Genomic DNA, 17,725 nt, shown 5'->3' with positions numbered 1-17,725 from the left:
ACTATTATATGCTTTTTCCCCTTTTAAGTGTCTCTATTTATTTCAGGGGAAGAAGATCCAGAGTTTTCACCGAATCTTGGTCTTTCCCAGGACTCTTATGGAGAGGATATGTTTAATGATTTTGACTCAATTATGGTAAGTTCATGTGATGTGATACACTAAGATTTTTCTGATTTTCTCGTCAAAGTCACTCCACCTCTTTTTTTTAGGGGAGGGGGTTAAAAATTTTATCTATTGGCTGGCTATTTGTAATGGCCAGAAAATCGCAGGGAAATTGATAAAACCAAATCTTGTTAGGTCACAGTTAAAAATACTGAGTGAAAGTACTGAGTGAGGTAAGAGTACTGAGTGAAAGTTGATCTCTTGTTCTACTAGCTGTTTGGAGACATAGGGATGGGGACGTCTCTTTCTCTTTAACAGACTACAATCTCATGTATTGTCAGGCTGTTTTAATGCTAAACTTTGTCGAAGGGAGACAATATCCGCCGTGCTCAGCATCAATAATAAGTCTCAACAAATAATTTTTGTACAGCGTGCAATATTTCAAAGAAAGCTTCTCTTGTGTCTAATTCCGTGTTTTCAACGTGGGGCACAGGCCCCACCGCTGGGGCATGGCAATATTTTGGTGGGTCATGCACCCTTCGGCTGACAATACTCTAGAGCCTTAATTTTGGAAAAAAAAAACATTTTTCGTGTGAATGATGTCACATTTACTCAAGAATTTATAGAAGCTTTCTTAATATCTAAGAAGACTAGAGAATTTCGGTTTCAATCAGACATACGAACCAGAATTCTTATCGTGACGTCGCTTGGTCCTTATAACTCGACAAATTGCAGTATCTTCCGTCACCGCACCGCAATCCTCAATTGGCTATTGTGGTCTGGTAAACAAATGCTGTGTCTGTGAATTTTTTTTTTAGTCTGTTTCCGACGAAATATTGAAAATAAATTTTTACCCAGCTGTAAAAATTATTTATATTGAAAAAGAATCCTTCTGTTACCGAATTCTTATCACTACGTCGCTTGGTCATTTTAACTGGAAAAAATAAACCATCGTCCGTCAGTGCGTAGCTTATTCTCCATTGTATGGTGTCGTCCGGTAAACAAATGTTGTATAAAAAAATGTAATATTCTCGGCTGAAATTTGTTTGCCTAAATCGAAAAGGAGGCCCCTGATTATGTGTGTTTTCTTTTTAATATTCTGGGGAGACTAGAGAATTGAGACTTCAATCAGATATAAGAACAGGAATTTCCATCGTGAAGTCGCTTGGACGTTTTGACTTGAAAAAATATACCATTTTACTTGAAAGCTTAGCTCAAATTTGATTGAGTCTGCAACTCCTCCCTAGTCTAAAAATTGATTTTCAAGAAATCTAGCTTATGCCAACTAGTATTTGAATGAATCCATCTACTACACTCAGTTAAGAAATATCTTTTTCGGTTTTCATTTTTATGTACTTTCTAAGTATGGTGTTACTTAGATGCATCTCATTCGGCTGTTATTTTTATCCGGGTTGCAGCGGTAGCTAGTAACCTAGTAAGAGACGATCACGTCCCACAGTAAAAACTAAAATAGCTCATAATTCTTAAAAATAGAGTCAGATAGAACCAAAAGGTATACTATTAGAATCGCCTTGTCCGATACCCTTGTGCATAAAAAACTCCTTCGGTTAAATAACGAGTAAAACTCATAGGCTAGAAAAACAAGAAAAGTGGCTTGAATTATAATATTCTGCATCGACGGCATCGTTTTTTCTTTTTCCACTTTTTCTTTCTACTCAGCTAGCGGGGCACTGAAAAATCACAAGAGTGTTTTAATGGTTCATTTTAAAGGAAATTACTAAATCTACTGTCTTTTGTAATAAAAAAAAAGTTTTTAATTAGAATCAATTTTTTTACGAAAAATTGCATTTAGTACAACACTGTAGTAGCAAATGCTATTAAAATTATCTTGCATAGAAAGATCAAAATATTATTTTTAACATTATAAGAAGTTTGTAGATATAGTTATAAAAATTGCAGTAATTCTTTTAGGGTTTTAACAAAAACTTTGGTTTGTAAATTGAAACTGGAGTAATTCCTTAAATTTTTAAATAAAATATTTTTTTTAGTAAACAACAAACTCCAGCCCATAGTAACTGAAATATATATTAAAAGACGATTATTAGAAGAGCAAACCAATTGCATATATTGGACTTAGTTAGCTGCCTCATTCTTTGAGGTTCGTCTTTTACTATTCAAAAGAAGAAAAGGCTTTTTCCTGTTTCTCCATATTTACAAACTGACACTAGACATTGTAACTGCCTTTCTAAGAAGTATTTAAACAACTCTCTTCGATATTTCACTGCCCCATCACTGGAGAATTATTTCTTTTCATAGGCAGCGCGATAGTGCTGCCTAAGTAAAGAACGATGGGGGCACATTGTATTATTTATTTTTCTTTTTTCTTCGTCTTCTCCATAACCGGGCACTTCGTATCGAAGGAGTTGTCGTAGAAACTTCAAAAAGGGCTCAATCGATTGGAAATTGGAGTGGCTTGTGCCATTTTTTATGGTCGAAATGGTATATAGTGCAACTAGCCCCCCCCCCCCACGCCCATCATTCCCCCAAACACATCCAATCAAAATTTTGAGATAGCCATTTTGTTCAGCGTAGTTGATTTCCAGACAGAAAATATCTTTTTGAGGAGGACACTCCCCACAACCCTGGGGGCAATGGTTTTAATTTATGCCCTGGGGGCATATAAGGTTTTTTATAGAAGGCGTTGTCGTAGAAACTTCAAGAAAGGCTCATTCGATTGGAAATTCAAAGGGCAAATGCCTTTTTAATAGTCGAAAGTGATTGGAGGGCAACTAGCCACCCCCCACACTATAATTCCCCCAAATATATCCAATCAAAATTTTGAGATAGCAATTTTGTTCGGCGTAGTTGATTTCCAGATAGAAAATATCTGTTTGATGATGACACTCCCCCACAATCCTCGGGGCAAGGGTTGTAAGTTATTCCCTGGGGGCATATCAGTTTTTATAGAAGGCGTTTAGTTTTATAGAAGGCTTATTTAGTTTTCAATTTTATGTTCTTCCTAAGTTAGGTGTTACTTAGTGTGCATCTAATTTGGCTTTTAATTTTATGTACTTTCTAAGTGAGATGTTGCTTAAGATCTATCTCATTCGGCTTTTAGTTTTATGTGCTTTTTAGCAAGGTATGGTCTGTGCATCTTGGAATCACGTAAGATGGCTTCTTGTCTTTGAATGAATCCGCCTACCTTACCCACTGACGAACGTTTTTGATCACTGTATTTCATCACTGATTGATGGTGAACGTTAAGAGGGCGTTGAGAGAGTGGCCTGTTCTTAAAGGTAAACTACATGAACGTGTTTGACCCCTGGATTTCATTAGTACTTGACGATAAACGTTGAGAGGGCGTAGAGAGAGTGACATGCTCTTAAGGGTAAATTACATGAACTCTTTTGACCATCGAATTTCATCAGCTATTGACGGGAAACGTTCAGAGGGCGTTGAGAGATTGGCCTGTTCTTAACGGTAAACTACATGAACGCTTTTGGCCACTGGATTCATCAGTAATTGACAGTAAACGTTAAGAGGGCGTTGAGCGAGTGGCCTGCTCTTAACGGGAAACTATATGAACGTTTTTGACTACCGAATTCATCAGTGATTGTCGAATAATTTAGTTATTTTTAGTTGACTAAATCAAAGGGCTAACGGTTTTGTTGATAAATCTGGTGATCGTGAACGTTCAGTGTGTGTTTCCGCCTAACTAAGAGTGTTTCTGCTGCATGAACTGATCGGAGAAAGAATGTCTCCTAGACATATTTCAAGACACTATCCAGTATTTACATTACAAAAAAGCTATTTTAAACTATCAAAATATCGTCGCTGCTACGATTAAAGGTCGAATCTGACATTATCAAGCTTCTGAAATAATCTCTGTAACCCATATGCTGATCTTTTTTCAAAGGAAGGATTAGCAGGGAAATGGAGTTTGTATCTTCCTTACTTCAATCCTCCTTATCTAAAATTCAATCCTCCTTATCTAAAATTCCAATCCTCCTTATCTAAAAGCTGATCTTTCCTTTGAGGACAGCTTAGCAAGTAGTTTCGGCAATTATCTTAAGAAACAGGAAAATGTCAGATAAGATTTTTGGCGTAACAGCAGCCATATGAGCATTTGGGCGTTGTTCAGGCTGTTCTCCACTGCTCCCCCGAAGAAAGGATTTAATCTCTTTTATAATTTGGGCCATGTTATTTGAATCATGTTTGTAAGACCGACATTATTGAAATTTAAATAATAATTGACTCAAAAACAAAAATTAAGTTGTTTGGGCCCTTTTAGAGGTTTTCAGTTGCACCTACACCTGACAGTAGGGTTGTTCCTATGTCTCTTCCTCTCCCCCCCCCCCTCCACACCGTCTGCACCAATTAAAATAATGTGTACGAAAGCACAAATCTCTACTGGAACCTTTAAAGGCAAAACATATCTCCTTGGCATATTCCAAAGACCTTTGGACTTTTTTCTATATTATATGTTGCACCTATATTCTATATTATCTTTTTTTTTCAGAGTGATGATAAATCTCCTAAACCTCCTGGAAGAGGAAAACCTTTTCATCCTGCCCTCCAACGTAAGAGACTAGGTCCCAGTTTCTCCAGTAATGTTCGAGGCTTCCCAAGAGTTAGAGGAGGAGGAAGAGGCATGATCCCCTTTCCACCTCTGTCTCAGAAACCTGGTGCCATGTCAGAAGTATTGAGAAGACGATTGCTCAGAGGTCGGGCGAGAACTTCCTTCTCATCTAGCTTACAGGTAATTTCATTCTTTCTTATGATATTTCAAAAGAAGTTGAAAAGTCTTTTCCGCTGTTTATCTCCAAGGATTGAAGTTTCTGACAATTCGGGGTAGAGGCTACTTGAGTGTTAATTTTAAGTCTAATACCTTAGCTTAGTTTAGGTGTAATTTAAATTGACTTAACGTTTTGACCTAAAGCTCTTGTTCGGCAGCCTAGATGAAACAAAACGTCAGCGCCATTAGTTATCTTCAGAATGGTCTGTCCTAGGCAAGAGTTGGATCTGACGCGGATGACGTCTGCTCATCTTGTGTGTGGTCCACCTCTTGGGCGGGCATAGCCGTTTGCAGCTGGATCAAAGTCGAAAATGAGTCATGTGGGGGCCGGGCAGGCAGGCAAAGTAGGTGATCATACCAACGCGCGAGCGAGCCTTGTGCTGCTCATCTCGCCGTCCAAATTAAAAGGGTTTATACTAATTATATGTTGACGTTATCAAAAGGGTGTGTCTTAACCATTTCTGGTTAAAAAGTAAAAAGTTTTCTATGTGATGTATTTTTGTCTATTTATTGGATAAAGGGTTTATTGACTTCCCAGGAGGTTAAGCAAATCTACCGCATCAGAAAACTAAGTGTTTGGGGTAAGACTTGAAATAATTTGTGTGTAACTAGCCAATGGATTGGCTTTAAGGCAAGTAAAATCCTCGCTTTTTCTGTCTTCTGGGCCCTGTCCACTTCCTGGTTCAAGCTTAATTTCTGTAGTATACCTTATTATATAGCTTAGTATGGTCTTCGAAATTATAAAATTTTCAAAAATAAACTAAGCATATATGTTTATATATTAAGGCCCGTTCAGACGTATATGAAAAACCTGAAATACCAATCGACACCATGGGAAAGCTGGTCGGTTTTAGCACCCAGAAATTTTTCTAGCTTTCCGAAGGTGTCGATCAGTTCGACATTTTGAAAGTATAAGATCACATAAATTGTAAACTACCCAAAAACAAGAAATTTTTTAATTCTTTTCGGCCACAGAAAACGCGCTCTGGTACATGTTATCTGAGCTTTTAGGTAAAATATTACACCTATCACTTCAAAACTTTTTCTCTCTTATTGATCGCTTTTTCTTATCGTTTTTGCCGTGCGTCTGAACCAACTTTTAGGGACGAAATGTTGGGGGGAAAGAAGTAACTATTAAAAAAATAATCTAATTATTTTAATATTCTATAATTGAATAATATATGATATCTGCGGTTATTCTTAACCTTGGTATTTACTGTAAATGATTCTTGGATATTGTTAAATTCTCTGTGACAACACTGGCGGTGTGTATTCAATTGTCGAAGATACTACTCTGGATGTGTTTCCGAAGAGTGACCTTTGGTTTTTATTAGCTTTCTTTGTTGTGGTGTCACCAGAGGACAGATTCTTAGCCATAGCGCAAGTTAAATTGAAAGAGGGAAAGAAACTACGATAACCGATGTAATAAATTGTAATAAAGGAAGGTGTAAGAAAAGAGGGCATTACAATTTAAATCTTTTTCTCTACAAGTAACATCTATGGCGTTCTATGCTTTGACTATCTGAGGTGGTTTTAGGGGAGTGAAAGAGGGGGTACTACTTGCCCCGAGCGCAGAAATTTAGGGGTGCAAAATTTCAAACAAATAATTTTACGGTTATAATTTTTTATTTTTTTTATTCGTATTAAAACAAAGTAGAGGACGCAGTTAATAAATAAAAATAGCTCATAAATTATTAATTACTTAATGAAATAAAAAATAACTAAATGATAATAATTAAAGTAGATAATAATAAAAAAATAGTAAACTTAAAAAATAATTAAAACATAAATTATTAATTCATTAATAAATTGAAAATAATTTTGTTAATAAATGAAAATTTTTTTAAAATTTGACCAGCACATTTTGAGGGAGAGGGGGGGGGTAATCAAGATTTTGCCCTGGGCGCAAGATAGGACAGAACCGCTATTGTTCACTATCCCCGACAGAAAATTGTCGGGTTTTCCTGACAGAAAATTGGGGTCTCTAAAATATCCACGAAAATTGACGATAACGTAAATTAACCATTTATGCTCCATATTAACGATCGTATGTCTATGAACAATAATTTTCGTCGGTGTCGATGGCACAGCTGTTAATGTCAATTATAAAAAAAGTTTTGAATTGTTTCTCCCTTGAAGATTGTATGTGGTTTGTTTTTTGGTTCAATTATTTTGTCAACTTTTCAGTAGCACGTGAAAAATGAATGTAGTTTAGATCGCTTTTAAATTGATTAAAGTTTGATGAGTAGGGCTAAGATTCTTTGAATTTCTCCTTAATATTTTAGCATTTGAATTTAAATCGCTTACTTCATAAAGGTAACATCTAGAAATCAAAATATTCCTGGATGAGTGATAGTTTTTTTTGTTATTTTTTATGGATAATACATTCAGAAATAAATAGTTGCCTAAGCGCTCAATATTTAAAACTCTCAACAATAAAAGTATTGTATTTATTTTTAAATTCAAACTATCCGCTAGAAACAGTTTTTTGTTCCTTCGGCAAAATTTGACATTTGCATATATTTCCTTTCTATAATTTGCAAATTTCTTTACTCTCCCTGGCTTGAAAGCACCCTTTTTTGCAAGGCCCTTTGAAAAAGCCCATTTGTAATGATATTTTACTAATTCCGAGATCTAGGTAGCGTTATTTTGAGCCATCAGATTTTTCGGTTTTTCTGATTGGTTGAAAATTCTATGAAAATTTTGTCTGGCTCAAATTCCCTTACTACGTAAACAATTCATTTGTTTACGGTATTTTAACATTAAAAAATCTGGAACTCGTGTAGAACTTAGTCTGCGATGTAACGAAACATTTCCTTAATTTTGGGTAGTCACCCCTCAACTTCAAAACCTCTCAGAAAGCAAATCACACAGATTTCTTCACCATTTTGAGTAAAACCACTATTTCATCCCTTAAATCTGAGGGAAATAAGGAGTGCCGAGGGGTAAAAAAAGATATAGAATAAAGACTGATTAACACCCAATTACGCCTCTATGTTAAAAAAGGCGTTGCTTCTCTGATTGTATAAAGACATGGAATAAAGATTGATTAACACCCAATTACGCCTCTACGTTAAAAAAGGCCTTGCCTCTCTGATTGTATAAAGACATGGAATAAAGACTGATTAACACCCAATTACGCCTCTACGTTAAAAAAGGCCTTGCTTCTCTGATTGTATAAAGACATGGAATAAAGATTGATTAACACCCAATTACGCCTCTACGTTAAAAAAGGCCTTGCATCTCTGATTGTATAAAGACATGTAATAAGGACTGATTAACACCCAATTACGCCTCTACGTTAAAAAAGGCCTTGCCTCTCTGATTTTATAAAGACATGGACTAAAGACTGATTAACTACCAATTACGCCTCTACGTTAAAAAAGGCCTTGCCTCTCTGATTGTATAAAGACATGGAATAAAGACTGATTAACACCCAATTACGCCTCTACGTTAAAAAAGGCCTTGCCTCTCTGATTGTATAAAGACATGGAATAAAGACTGATTAACACCCAATTACACCTCTACGTTAAAAAAGGCCTTGCATCTCTGATTGTATAAAGACATGTAATAAGGAATGATTAACACCCACTTACGCCTCTACTTTAAAAAAGGCCTTGCCTCTCTGATTGTATAAAGACATGGAATAAAGAATGATTAACTACCAATTACGCCTCTACGTTAAAAAAGGCCTTGCCTCTCTGATTGTATAAAGACATGGAATAAAGACTGATTAACACCCAATTACGCCTCTACGTTAAAAAAGGCCTTGCCTCTCTGATTGTATAAAGACATGGAATAAAGATTGATTGACACCCAATTACGCCTCTACGTTAAAAAAGGACTTGCCTCTCTGATTGTATAAAGACATTTAATAAAGACTGATTAACACCCAATTACGCCTCTACGTTAAAAAAGGCCTTGCCTCTCTGATTGTATAAAGACATGGACTAAATACTGATAAACACCCAATTACGCCTCTACGATAAAAAAGGCCTTGCTTCTCTGATTGTATAAAGACATGGAATAAAGATTGATTAACACCCAATTACGCCTCTACGTTAAAAAAGGCCTTGCATCTCTGATTGTATAAAGACATGGAATAAGGACTGATTAACACCCAATTACGCCTCTACGTTAAAAAAGGCCTTGCCTCTCTGATTTTATAAAGACATGGAATAAAGACTGATTAACTACCAATTACTCCTCTACGTTAAAAAAGGCCTTGCCTCTCTGATTGTATAAAGACATGGAATAAAGACTGATTAACACCCAATTACGCCTCTACGTTAAAAAAGGCCTTGACTCTCTGATTGTATAAAGACATTGAATAAAGACTGATTGACACCCAATTACGCCTCTACGTTAAAAAAGGCCTTGCCTCTCTGATTGTATAAAGACATGGAATAAAGACTGATTAACACCCAATTACGGCTCTACGTTAAAAAAGGCCTTGCCTCTCTGATTGTATAAAGACATAGAATAAAGACTGATTTACACCCAATTACGCCTCTACGTTAAAAAAGGCCTTGCCTCTCTGATTGTATAAAGACATGGAATAAAGACTGATTAACACCCAATTACGCCTCTACGTTAAAAAAGGCCTTGCATCTCTGATTGTATAAAGACATGGAATAAAGACTGATTAACACCCACTTACGACTCTACGTTAAAAAAGGCCTTGCCTCTCTGATTGTATAAAGACATGGAATAAAGACTGATTAACACCCAATTACGTCTCTACGTTAAAAAAGGCCTTGCCTCTCTGATTGTACATGGTCAACCCCATGTTATCGATTTTTGCTGAAATATAATGAAATCAAAGGGAATATATAAAATAAAAAACTGACTTTGACTTGCAACAGTCTTATTTGATTTGCAGCTGCTTATTCTATAACAGTAAAAACATATTAGTCTTGCAGATGAACGATTTCTTAGAAATAAACGATTTCTTTAAATACCTTTTTTTAATCCTTTTTCTAATAGCGTACTGGCTCAGATATCTACAAGGACGATGATCTAGTTAATGAGCGAGCCATTGTTCTTTTCTCTGCTACAGATGAATTTGTACTGAATCATGACATATGTGTGTTATGTGGCTCATTTGGTGCTGATCTGGAAGGAAGATTAATCCCCTGCGCTCAGTGTGGCCAGTGCTATCATACCTATTGTGCCAAAATCAAGGTAAATTTAGGGCTATTTTTTTCTTCTTCTTCTTTTTTAGATTAGCATGGAGATGCTTTTGCGTATTTTCAGTGCCGGAATCAAATTCTGAGCCCTGCACAGTGTTGCTCCAGCTGAGTTTGAATTCTGGGTCCCCTGAGATAAAACCCACTGCGCCACTAGGTTTAAACTCAAATCCTTAGTTTTTTTTTTCTTTTTTTTTAAAGACAATCTCATTACCATTGTAATACGTTAATTACGTTCTAAAGAGTATGGGTAACTTACAAGATTGGAAATTGGTGCTTGTATTGACAAACAAATCACCAATGCCATCTAGTTTTGGAAGTTCGGAAGAATTTGTCAATTATAGTGTAGATGTGAGTGTCTCATCTTATTTCCATAAAAATTAACAATTTTTGGTCGTCACTGATTTTCGCTCTTTTAAGTTGCCTATACCTTTTGTCGACTTCCAGACCAGTTATCATTAATTATAATCAATTATTTGTAATTACCCATAATGACTGATAGCTGCAAGTTCAAGACCTGGTATTCTCTTAAAAAGCAAAAGAGTAACATTTTTAGCTCTTTCTGTATTTGTAATAAGAAGCTGCTAAATTTTTGAAATTTGAACAAATACACTTTCAAATGGGCATTTATCCCCATTTGAAAGTTTATTTGTTCGTCATAGAACGGCAGTGTGATCTAAGAAAACAATATCTAATTTAAGGTGCGTCGAAAATATGTAATTTGAAGCTACTAAATTTTTCCTGAGCTGGTGTTTTTTGACACAAATAATAAATAGTTATCATTTAATTGTCTTCTGGGACGCACCTTTAATGTGTAGAAAAATTCAGATATAAGGCTCAATATCTAATTACGTCGAAAATGTGATATATGCTTTCAGACTATCTTCTGATATATAAGATTAGACTGGGCCAGACTCAGGAATTTTTGGTTGAGGGAACGGAGTACCAAAAGAATGAAATGCTTGGCTCTTTATTCATTTACTTGGCTCTTTATTCATTTTTGAATAAAAAATGCTCTTTATTCATTTTTGCTACTTGCTACTTTTGCTACATGCTACTTTTGCTACTTTACATAAAGGTTCTTTATTCATTTTTGATACTTGGCTCTTTATTCATTTTCATAGGGGGGAAATTTGTGCGTCTTTTTTCAACATTTCAGTGACTTATTCATGAGAAAACAAGAATTGGCTAGACTTGGAAAGCGAATCCAGTCTGCTAGTAGAAATTATTTCTGACTAGTGGTTTTTGATGCTAAATCCAAATTACTATGCTCATGACTTTAATTAAATTTTCAGATTTTATTATTTTCTTCGTTATTATCAATTACTTCAAGAAATAAATAAAATTCTTGAAAATTTTAGGAAATAATTATTGAAACCCGGCTATTAACGCTGCTTTATCCATGAATAATCGATTATAACAATGGGAGCGTGGTTGATTTGTAAATAGTTTGTTTTTTTAATCGTTATTAGCGACTAGAGGGTGTAATTTTCCTAACCTGTCTTATAAGCCAGCTTTCCTTTCTTTTTTTTTCCTTTTTTTTTGTTTTTTTTTTTTTACTCTCACTTTTGTGCCACTAAGACACTGCTTGTCGCAATAAAAGGTCTTGAGTGTTTTATGAAAAAAAACCACAACAACTAGAAAACAGCAACAAAATGAAAGGATTGCGCAACTGATTTTTCAGTTTACTTATAAAATAAGGAATTATTTAAAATTTGTACTCAACTGAATCTCAGATGTCAAGATGTATATAACAAAATCACCTTGGGAAACTGGTTTTTCAATTTACTTTAAAAAAAAAGGAGTTTTTAATATTTTGAATCAAATACGACTGAATCTCAGCTTTTGAATATCAACATTTTGAATCATATTCAACTAAATCCCAGATATCAAGGTATATGTGTCGCGCTGGGAAAGCTGATTTTCTTTATAAGGAAAACCAACAATAAAATAAGAAAATTTGAACTAGGAGTCAATTTGAAGAAAATTTGAACTAGGAAAAAATTTGAACTAGGAATAATCAGGGTTTGTATCAGGATTTGAATGAAGTAAGCGCTAGAAGTTTTTCGTCAAGGTTAAGTACCTGTTTCCGACCGACTACGTCTTCACCAACACTCATATACAAGTGGTAGCTATTGCTAGAACGAAAGTTTTTAGTTTCCTAATGAATCTCAAACGATTTAGCAGTTTTTAGCAGGTTTTAGACTAATGTCTGGTAATCAAAAATTAGATTGCGTCATCGTTGTAAAGTGTTCGTAATACCTACTTCCAAAATTCTAAATTTCGATTATTTCCACCTATAAATGATGTAAACCTCCTGAATTTTCGTTGACTGTAAGACAAACTACGTTCATTTAAAGTTAAAATTGTGTTGTTACTGGGTGGTAGCTTTTGCAGTACCTAATTGCAATTATGTAATTAATTAGGTAATTAGGTATTACCTAATGGTATGATTTCCTTGAGTTTTATTGGGCATCTTGTAGATCAAAACAAAGTCAAAAGAGTTTTCGGAGATCCTTGATGCTTGGTAAGGGGGAATCATCCTTTCTTTAAAGGGGGGTTCAACTGGATCTCAAATTTTAGATTACAGAAAGGGGGGGGGGAATTAAATCAGAAGGCACTATATGTATCCATATCATCATAATGGCATATCTGCAATATCTTAGCAGCGTCACAAGTAAATACAGCAGATGAATATTAAATTTTGACTAATCGATAGAAATAAGATAACTTGGACAAGACAAACTTATAACAATCGATAGATAAATGAAGTTGATTAAGGGAGATTATTTTTTTTGCCTTTTTAATGCAAAATAATATTTGTAAATATTAAAGTTTACTCTTCTAGACTTCAAATTAATTTAAAAAGAACAAGTTTTTTTCACAATTAGTTCTTAAATGAGAATTGATTTATTTTGTACTTTTTTGTATCAAGGCGAGTGCACATTATCGGCTTAAAAATCAATTGCCATATTCCATGATTTATTGGGACTAGCACTTGCTTCAACATTTACTCTTAGGTAAGAAGACGCCTAATAAACGACACCTAATACTAATTTGAAAGCTCCTAATCAGCTGAAAATAGCCAATAAAGGAATGGAAAGTCCCGTATACATGAGTATTTTTGTGCAAAAGAATATCATATCCAAAGGAAAGAAATTCATCTCGTCTCTTAGTTCCTCGGTTGGAAAAAGAACGTATTCCAAAAATTAAGTTCTTGAAAGAAAAGTAAAGAGCAATATTAAAACCTAAGACGAGCTGACATAAAATCATATACATAAAATAAACAGGAATATCTTGGCTAAATCGATAGAAATAAGATAACGTGGACAAGACGAACTGATAACAATCGATAGATAAATGAAGTTGATTAAGGGAGATTTTTTTTTTTTTGCCTTTTTAATGCAAAATAATATTTGCAAATATTAAAGTTTACTCTTCTAGACTTCAAATTAATTTGAAAAGAACACGTTTTTTTTACAATTAGTTCTTAAATGAGAATTCATTTATTTTATTTATTTATTTATATTATTAAATGAAAATTCATGTAATTTACTTTAGAAGTGAAGATAGCTAAAAAACGTGAGTAAAAATTCATGAAATTGTAAATTATTTAATATATGATCTAGAGGAAGTCTGGTAAAAGAAATAAATTGAGTAGCTTCACTTTAGTAGAGTAAAATGTTTTTGTTTACCTTCTATTTAGTAAATCTAGTAAAATGTTTCAGTTGTATGTGCTCTTTTATCTTTTCAGTTAACGAAGACCATGATAATGAAGGGTTGGCGTTGTTTCGAGTGCACCATCTGTGAAGGCTGTGGAACAAAGAACGATGAAGCCAGACTTATTATTTGTGAAGAATGTGAAATCACTTACCACATTTACTGCACCGATCCTCCTTTAGACTATGTTCCAACTAGTGGATGGAAATGCAAATGGTAAGTTCGTTGTACTTGTAGCCAATTTAAATTATACGGACATTTCCTTGCTGGCTCTCTAGTGCAGGCACTTATGCAGGATTTTTTTGGGGGAGAGGGGAGTGACAAAGAGAAAATTATTGGATAATTTGAATAAGAAGTGCTCAGAAATTCGAGGAAAATCGGATTTTGAGGAGGCCTGCGTTGGTTCCTACTCTGTTGCAGCTAGTTTATCACCAGCTAAGATCTCTAGTTGATCAGGTGATACTTGTTTTGGCTTCTATTGCTGATGATATATTTCTACCTGTCTTCACGGTGTACCTTTTTCAGGTTAATGAAGTAGGAATGATGAGCGTTGTTAGTCCTGTTTGACGTTTTATTTCCCTTTCTCTCTTTCTAAATTTTCATCTACATTTTTCTATTATTCTCCTCCTTCTTCAATGACAAACAATAGAATAAAGGGAAACATTAATAAAGTATAATAACTATTAACGAGGAGAATAATAGATAAATATAGATGAAAATTTAGAAAAATAGAAATTGAATGCTACTGTGAAAGACCTAAACTGGAGAATGTCGACCTTCACCGGTGAATGTCCGAAATTACTTTTTCTTTTTTCTTGGATTTAGTCAGCTTTGCCAGTCTGCTTTTTCAATTTCATGGAAGGTTTGGTGGTGACAGGTTAGGATAAGTTTTTAATCCATTTTTGAGATTTATAACCCAATTCAACCTAACCTAGCTTTAACTTTTACCATCAAACCTTGCATAAGACTGACAGAGCTGAATGGCAAAGTTGATTGATTTCAAGTAGAGAAAAGGAATGTTGGACATTCACCGGTGAATGTCGACGTTTACCAGACATATATTTAGTATGTAGAAATGTAATAATTAAATATTGGGCCATTCTTGAAGTGAACCTTCAAAATTTTTTTAATATTACTTGTTTGTTTCATCTTGTTATAGAGTAACAAATTTGCTTAAAAGAAATAATTTAGTTACAAAATAAAATTAATATTAGCAATTTATTAATGGCAAAAAAAGACAGACATTTTATAAATCATTTTTGGAAAAAAATAACCACTGCACACAAGTATTTTAGTTGCCACAATTGATAACGCTATGAGATAAATAAATAAAATTTTAATAAAGAAGATACAGGAAGGTGTAATCTTAGATAGCGTTGTATTTTTTCTGTCAGTTTGTTGTTTTGCAATTTTCTATACTCTTTGTGTTTAAGTTAAAGAAGTGTGTTTACCTACTTCTAAGTGTAGATTTTGTCCACTTGGCTTCCAAAAAAATTGAACCTCGCAGTTCCCTGCGTGATGTTTTGCTGGATGTTCAGAAGAAAGACTTATAAAGCGGTCGGTCTTACAAAACATTACATAACCTGCGCAATTTTTGCACCCCTCAGCTAACATCCCTAACACCTATCAAGGGGACTTGATATTGCAACAGCCATGGTCAGTGTTACCATTCTTTCAAAAAAAAGCACCTTCGAGCTTTGTCACATTCAATTGTTTTTATTTGATTAAGAACCTCCACGTGAGAACTTGATATAGACTATATGATGACTAGTTCTTCAATCAGATTTCTGATTGAAGATGTATCAGATGTATGCTAAATTTTGAATGGGTAGACATGTTAAGGTGTAAAAGTGTTCTAATTCTGCTTGGGGACTTATATTTCATGTCATCTTTTCGAAAACATATCTGCAATACAATAAAAAGGGGGAAAAAAACAACAAAGAATTAGCAAATACATTGGCAACAAATAATAATAAAATGTAAGTGTGGCCTATACGAGAAAAAAGTTATGGCTTGAAAAGTTACGATTCAAACCAAAAACTATGAGTAACTGACAAGAGTGGAAACTGGCGCTAGGGTTGTCAGGAAAACACTATCAAACGCCATCTAGCACATGACGACACTAGGCGTTTTTTCAAGCTCTGTAATATTTTTTCTGCCATTAACTGAGATCTCATACTTATTACTACCCTAATTTCAATAATTAGATTAATTATTCTTATTAGTACACTGAAAAAAAATATTGTCGCCAAACGCTAGATGGCATTGATAGTTTCTTCAGTCGACACTGCCAGTTTCCATTCTTATAAGTTACCCATACTCTTTGATTCAACCTAGAATATTGAACCATGGGTAATATTATTTTTCTTTTTATGTTTTTAAAATGGTTTGGTGTTGCGATATCCTTGGAGTTTATTGAGTTTGTCTTTTTACTTGTTTGTTTTTTGTTTTACTTTTTTGTTTTTTGTTTTACTTGTTTGTTTTACTTTTACCATGGGTAATATTATTTTTCTTTTTATGTTTTTAAAATGGTTTGGTGTTGCGATATCCTTGGAGTTTATTAAGTTTTTCTTTTTACTTGTTTGTTTTCGTGTTGGTTTAAATCCTCAGTAACAGATTGGGCATTATTAACGTAAGAGTGGGTTTGGGAATTCCCCCTAGTTTGGTCAGGAGGATTCTCCTCCCGGGAAAGCCTGAAAAGATTGTTTTGGTTACAATCTTCCCCTCCCTCCCTAAACACATGAATGTGTGCGTGAATATTTGTGGGACCAGTTTAAAAGATTTATTTATTTTTAAAAACGCAGTATTTTGGTGTTTCTAGTGCCCTTTCTAAGATAAAATTCTTATTGCTCCCTCCCTCCCTAAAAACATGAATGTGTGCACGAATATTCTTGGAGCCAGTTTAACAGATTTATTTATTTCTATCTAACATCTGTTGCATTTTTTTTTCTATTGGTTTTATTGTATGTATTTTATATGGTGATTAAAAAATAGAAAGCGGTTTGTATTATTAAAAGTTTTATTCATTTATAGATTAAAATTTATTTATTTCTATATAAAATTTATTTTTATCTAATTTATTTATTTCTATCTAACATCTGTTGCATTTTTTTTCTATTGGTTATCATATGTATTTTATATGGTGATTAAAAAATAGAAAGCGGTTTGTATTATTAAAAGTTTTGTTCATTTATAGATTAAAATTTATTTCTTTCTATCTAAAATTTATTTTTATCTAATTTATTTATTTCTATCTAACATCTGTTGCATTTTTTTTTCTATTGGTTATCATATGTATTTTATATGGTGATTAAAAAATAGAAAGCGGTTTGTATTATTAAAAGTTTTGTTCATTTATAGATTAAAATTTATTTCTCTCTATCTAAAATTTGTTTTTATCTAATTTATTTATTTCTATCTAACATCTGTTGCATTTTTTTTCTATTGGTTTATATGTATTTTATATGGTGATTAAAAAATAGAAAGCGGTTTGTATTATTAAAAGTTTTATTCATTTATAGATTAAAGTTTATTTCTTTCTATCTAAAATTTATTTTCATCTAATTTATTTATTTCTATCTAACATCTGTTGCATATTTTTTTCTATTGGTTATCATATGTATTTTATATGGTGATTAAAAAATAGAAAGCGGTTTGTACTATTAAAAGTTTTATTCATTTATAGATTAAAATTTATTTCTTTCTATCTAAAATTTATTTTTATCTAATTTATTTATTTCTATCTAACATCTGTTGCATTTTTTTCTATTGGTTTTATCATATGTATTTTATATGGTGATTAAAAAATAGAAAGCGGTTTGTACTATTAAAAGGTTTATTCATTTATAGATTAAAATTTATTTCTTTCTATCTAAAATTTATTTTTATCTAATTTATTTATTTCTATCTAACATCTGTTGCATTTTTTTTCTATTGGTTTTATCATATGTATTTTATA

At 33.5% G+C, this 17,725-nt stretch overlaps 1 protein-coding gene across 1 annotated transcript in view; it reads left to right on the top strand.

Annotated features, from left to right (window-relative positions):
- Window positions 1–17,725, top strand: part of LOC148939270 (uncharacterized) — a 191,711-nt gene that overhangs the window by 58,712 nt on the left and 115,274 nt on the right. The window contains exons 11-14 of the mRNA XM_089107180.1: window positions 47–135; window positions 4,583–4,822; window positions 9,845–10,042; window positions 13,802–13,983. Of these exons, the coding sequence (XP_088963306.1) occupies window positions 47–135; window positions 4,583–4,822; window positions 9,845–10,042; window positions 13,802–13,983 (709 nt within the window). The remainder of the gene's footprint in view (window positions 1–46; window positions 136–4,582; window positions 4,823–9,844; window positions 10,043–13,801; window positions 13,984–17,725) is intronic.

This window comes from Artemia sp. Qi Xiang Cuo, chromosome 21, assembly GCF_049724085.1.
Source record: "Artemia sp. Qi Xiang Cuo chromosome 21, ASM4972408v1, whole genome shotgun sequence".
Lineage (NCBI taxonomy): Eukaryota > Metazoa > Arthropoda > Branchiopoda > Anostraca > Artemiidae > Artemia > Artemia sp. Qi Xiang Cuo.
Note: the sequence above shows the minus strand (reverse complement) of the source record. Positions and strands in the feature narration are given on the sequence as shown.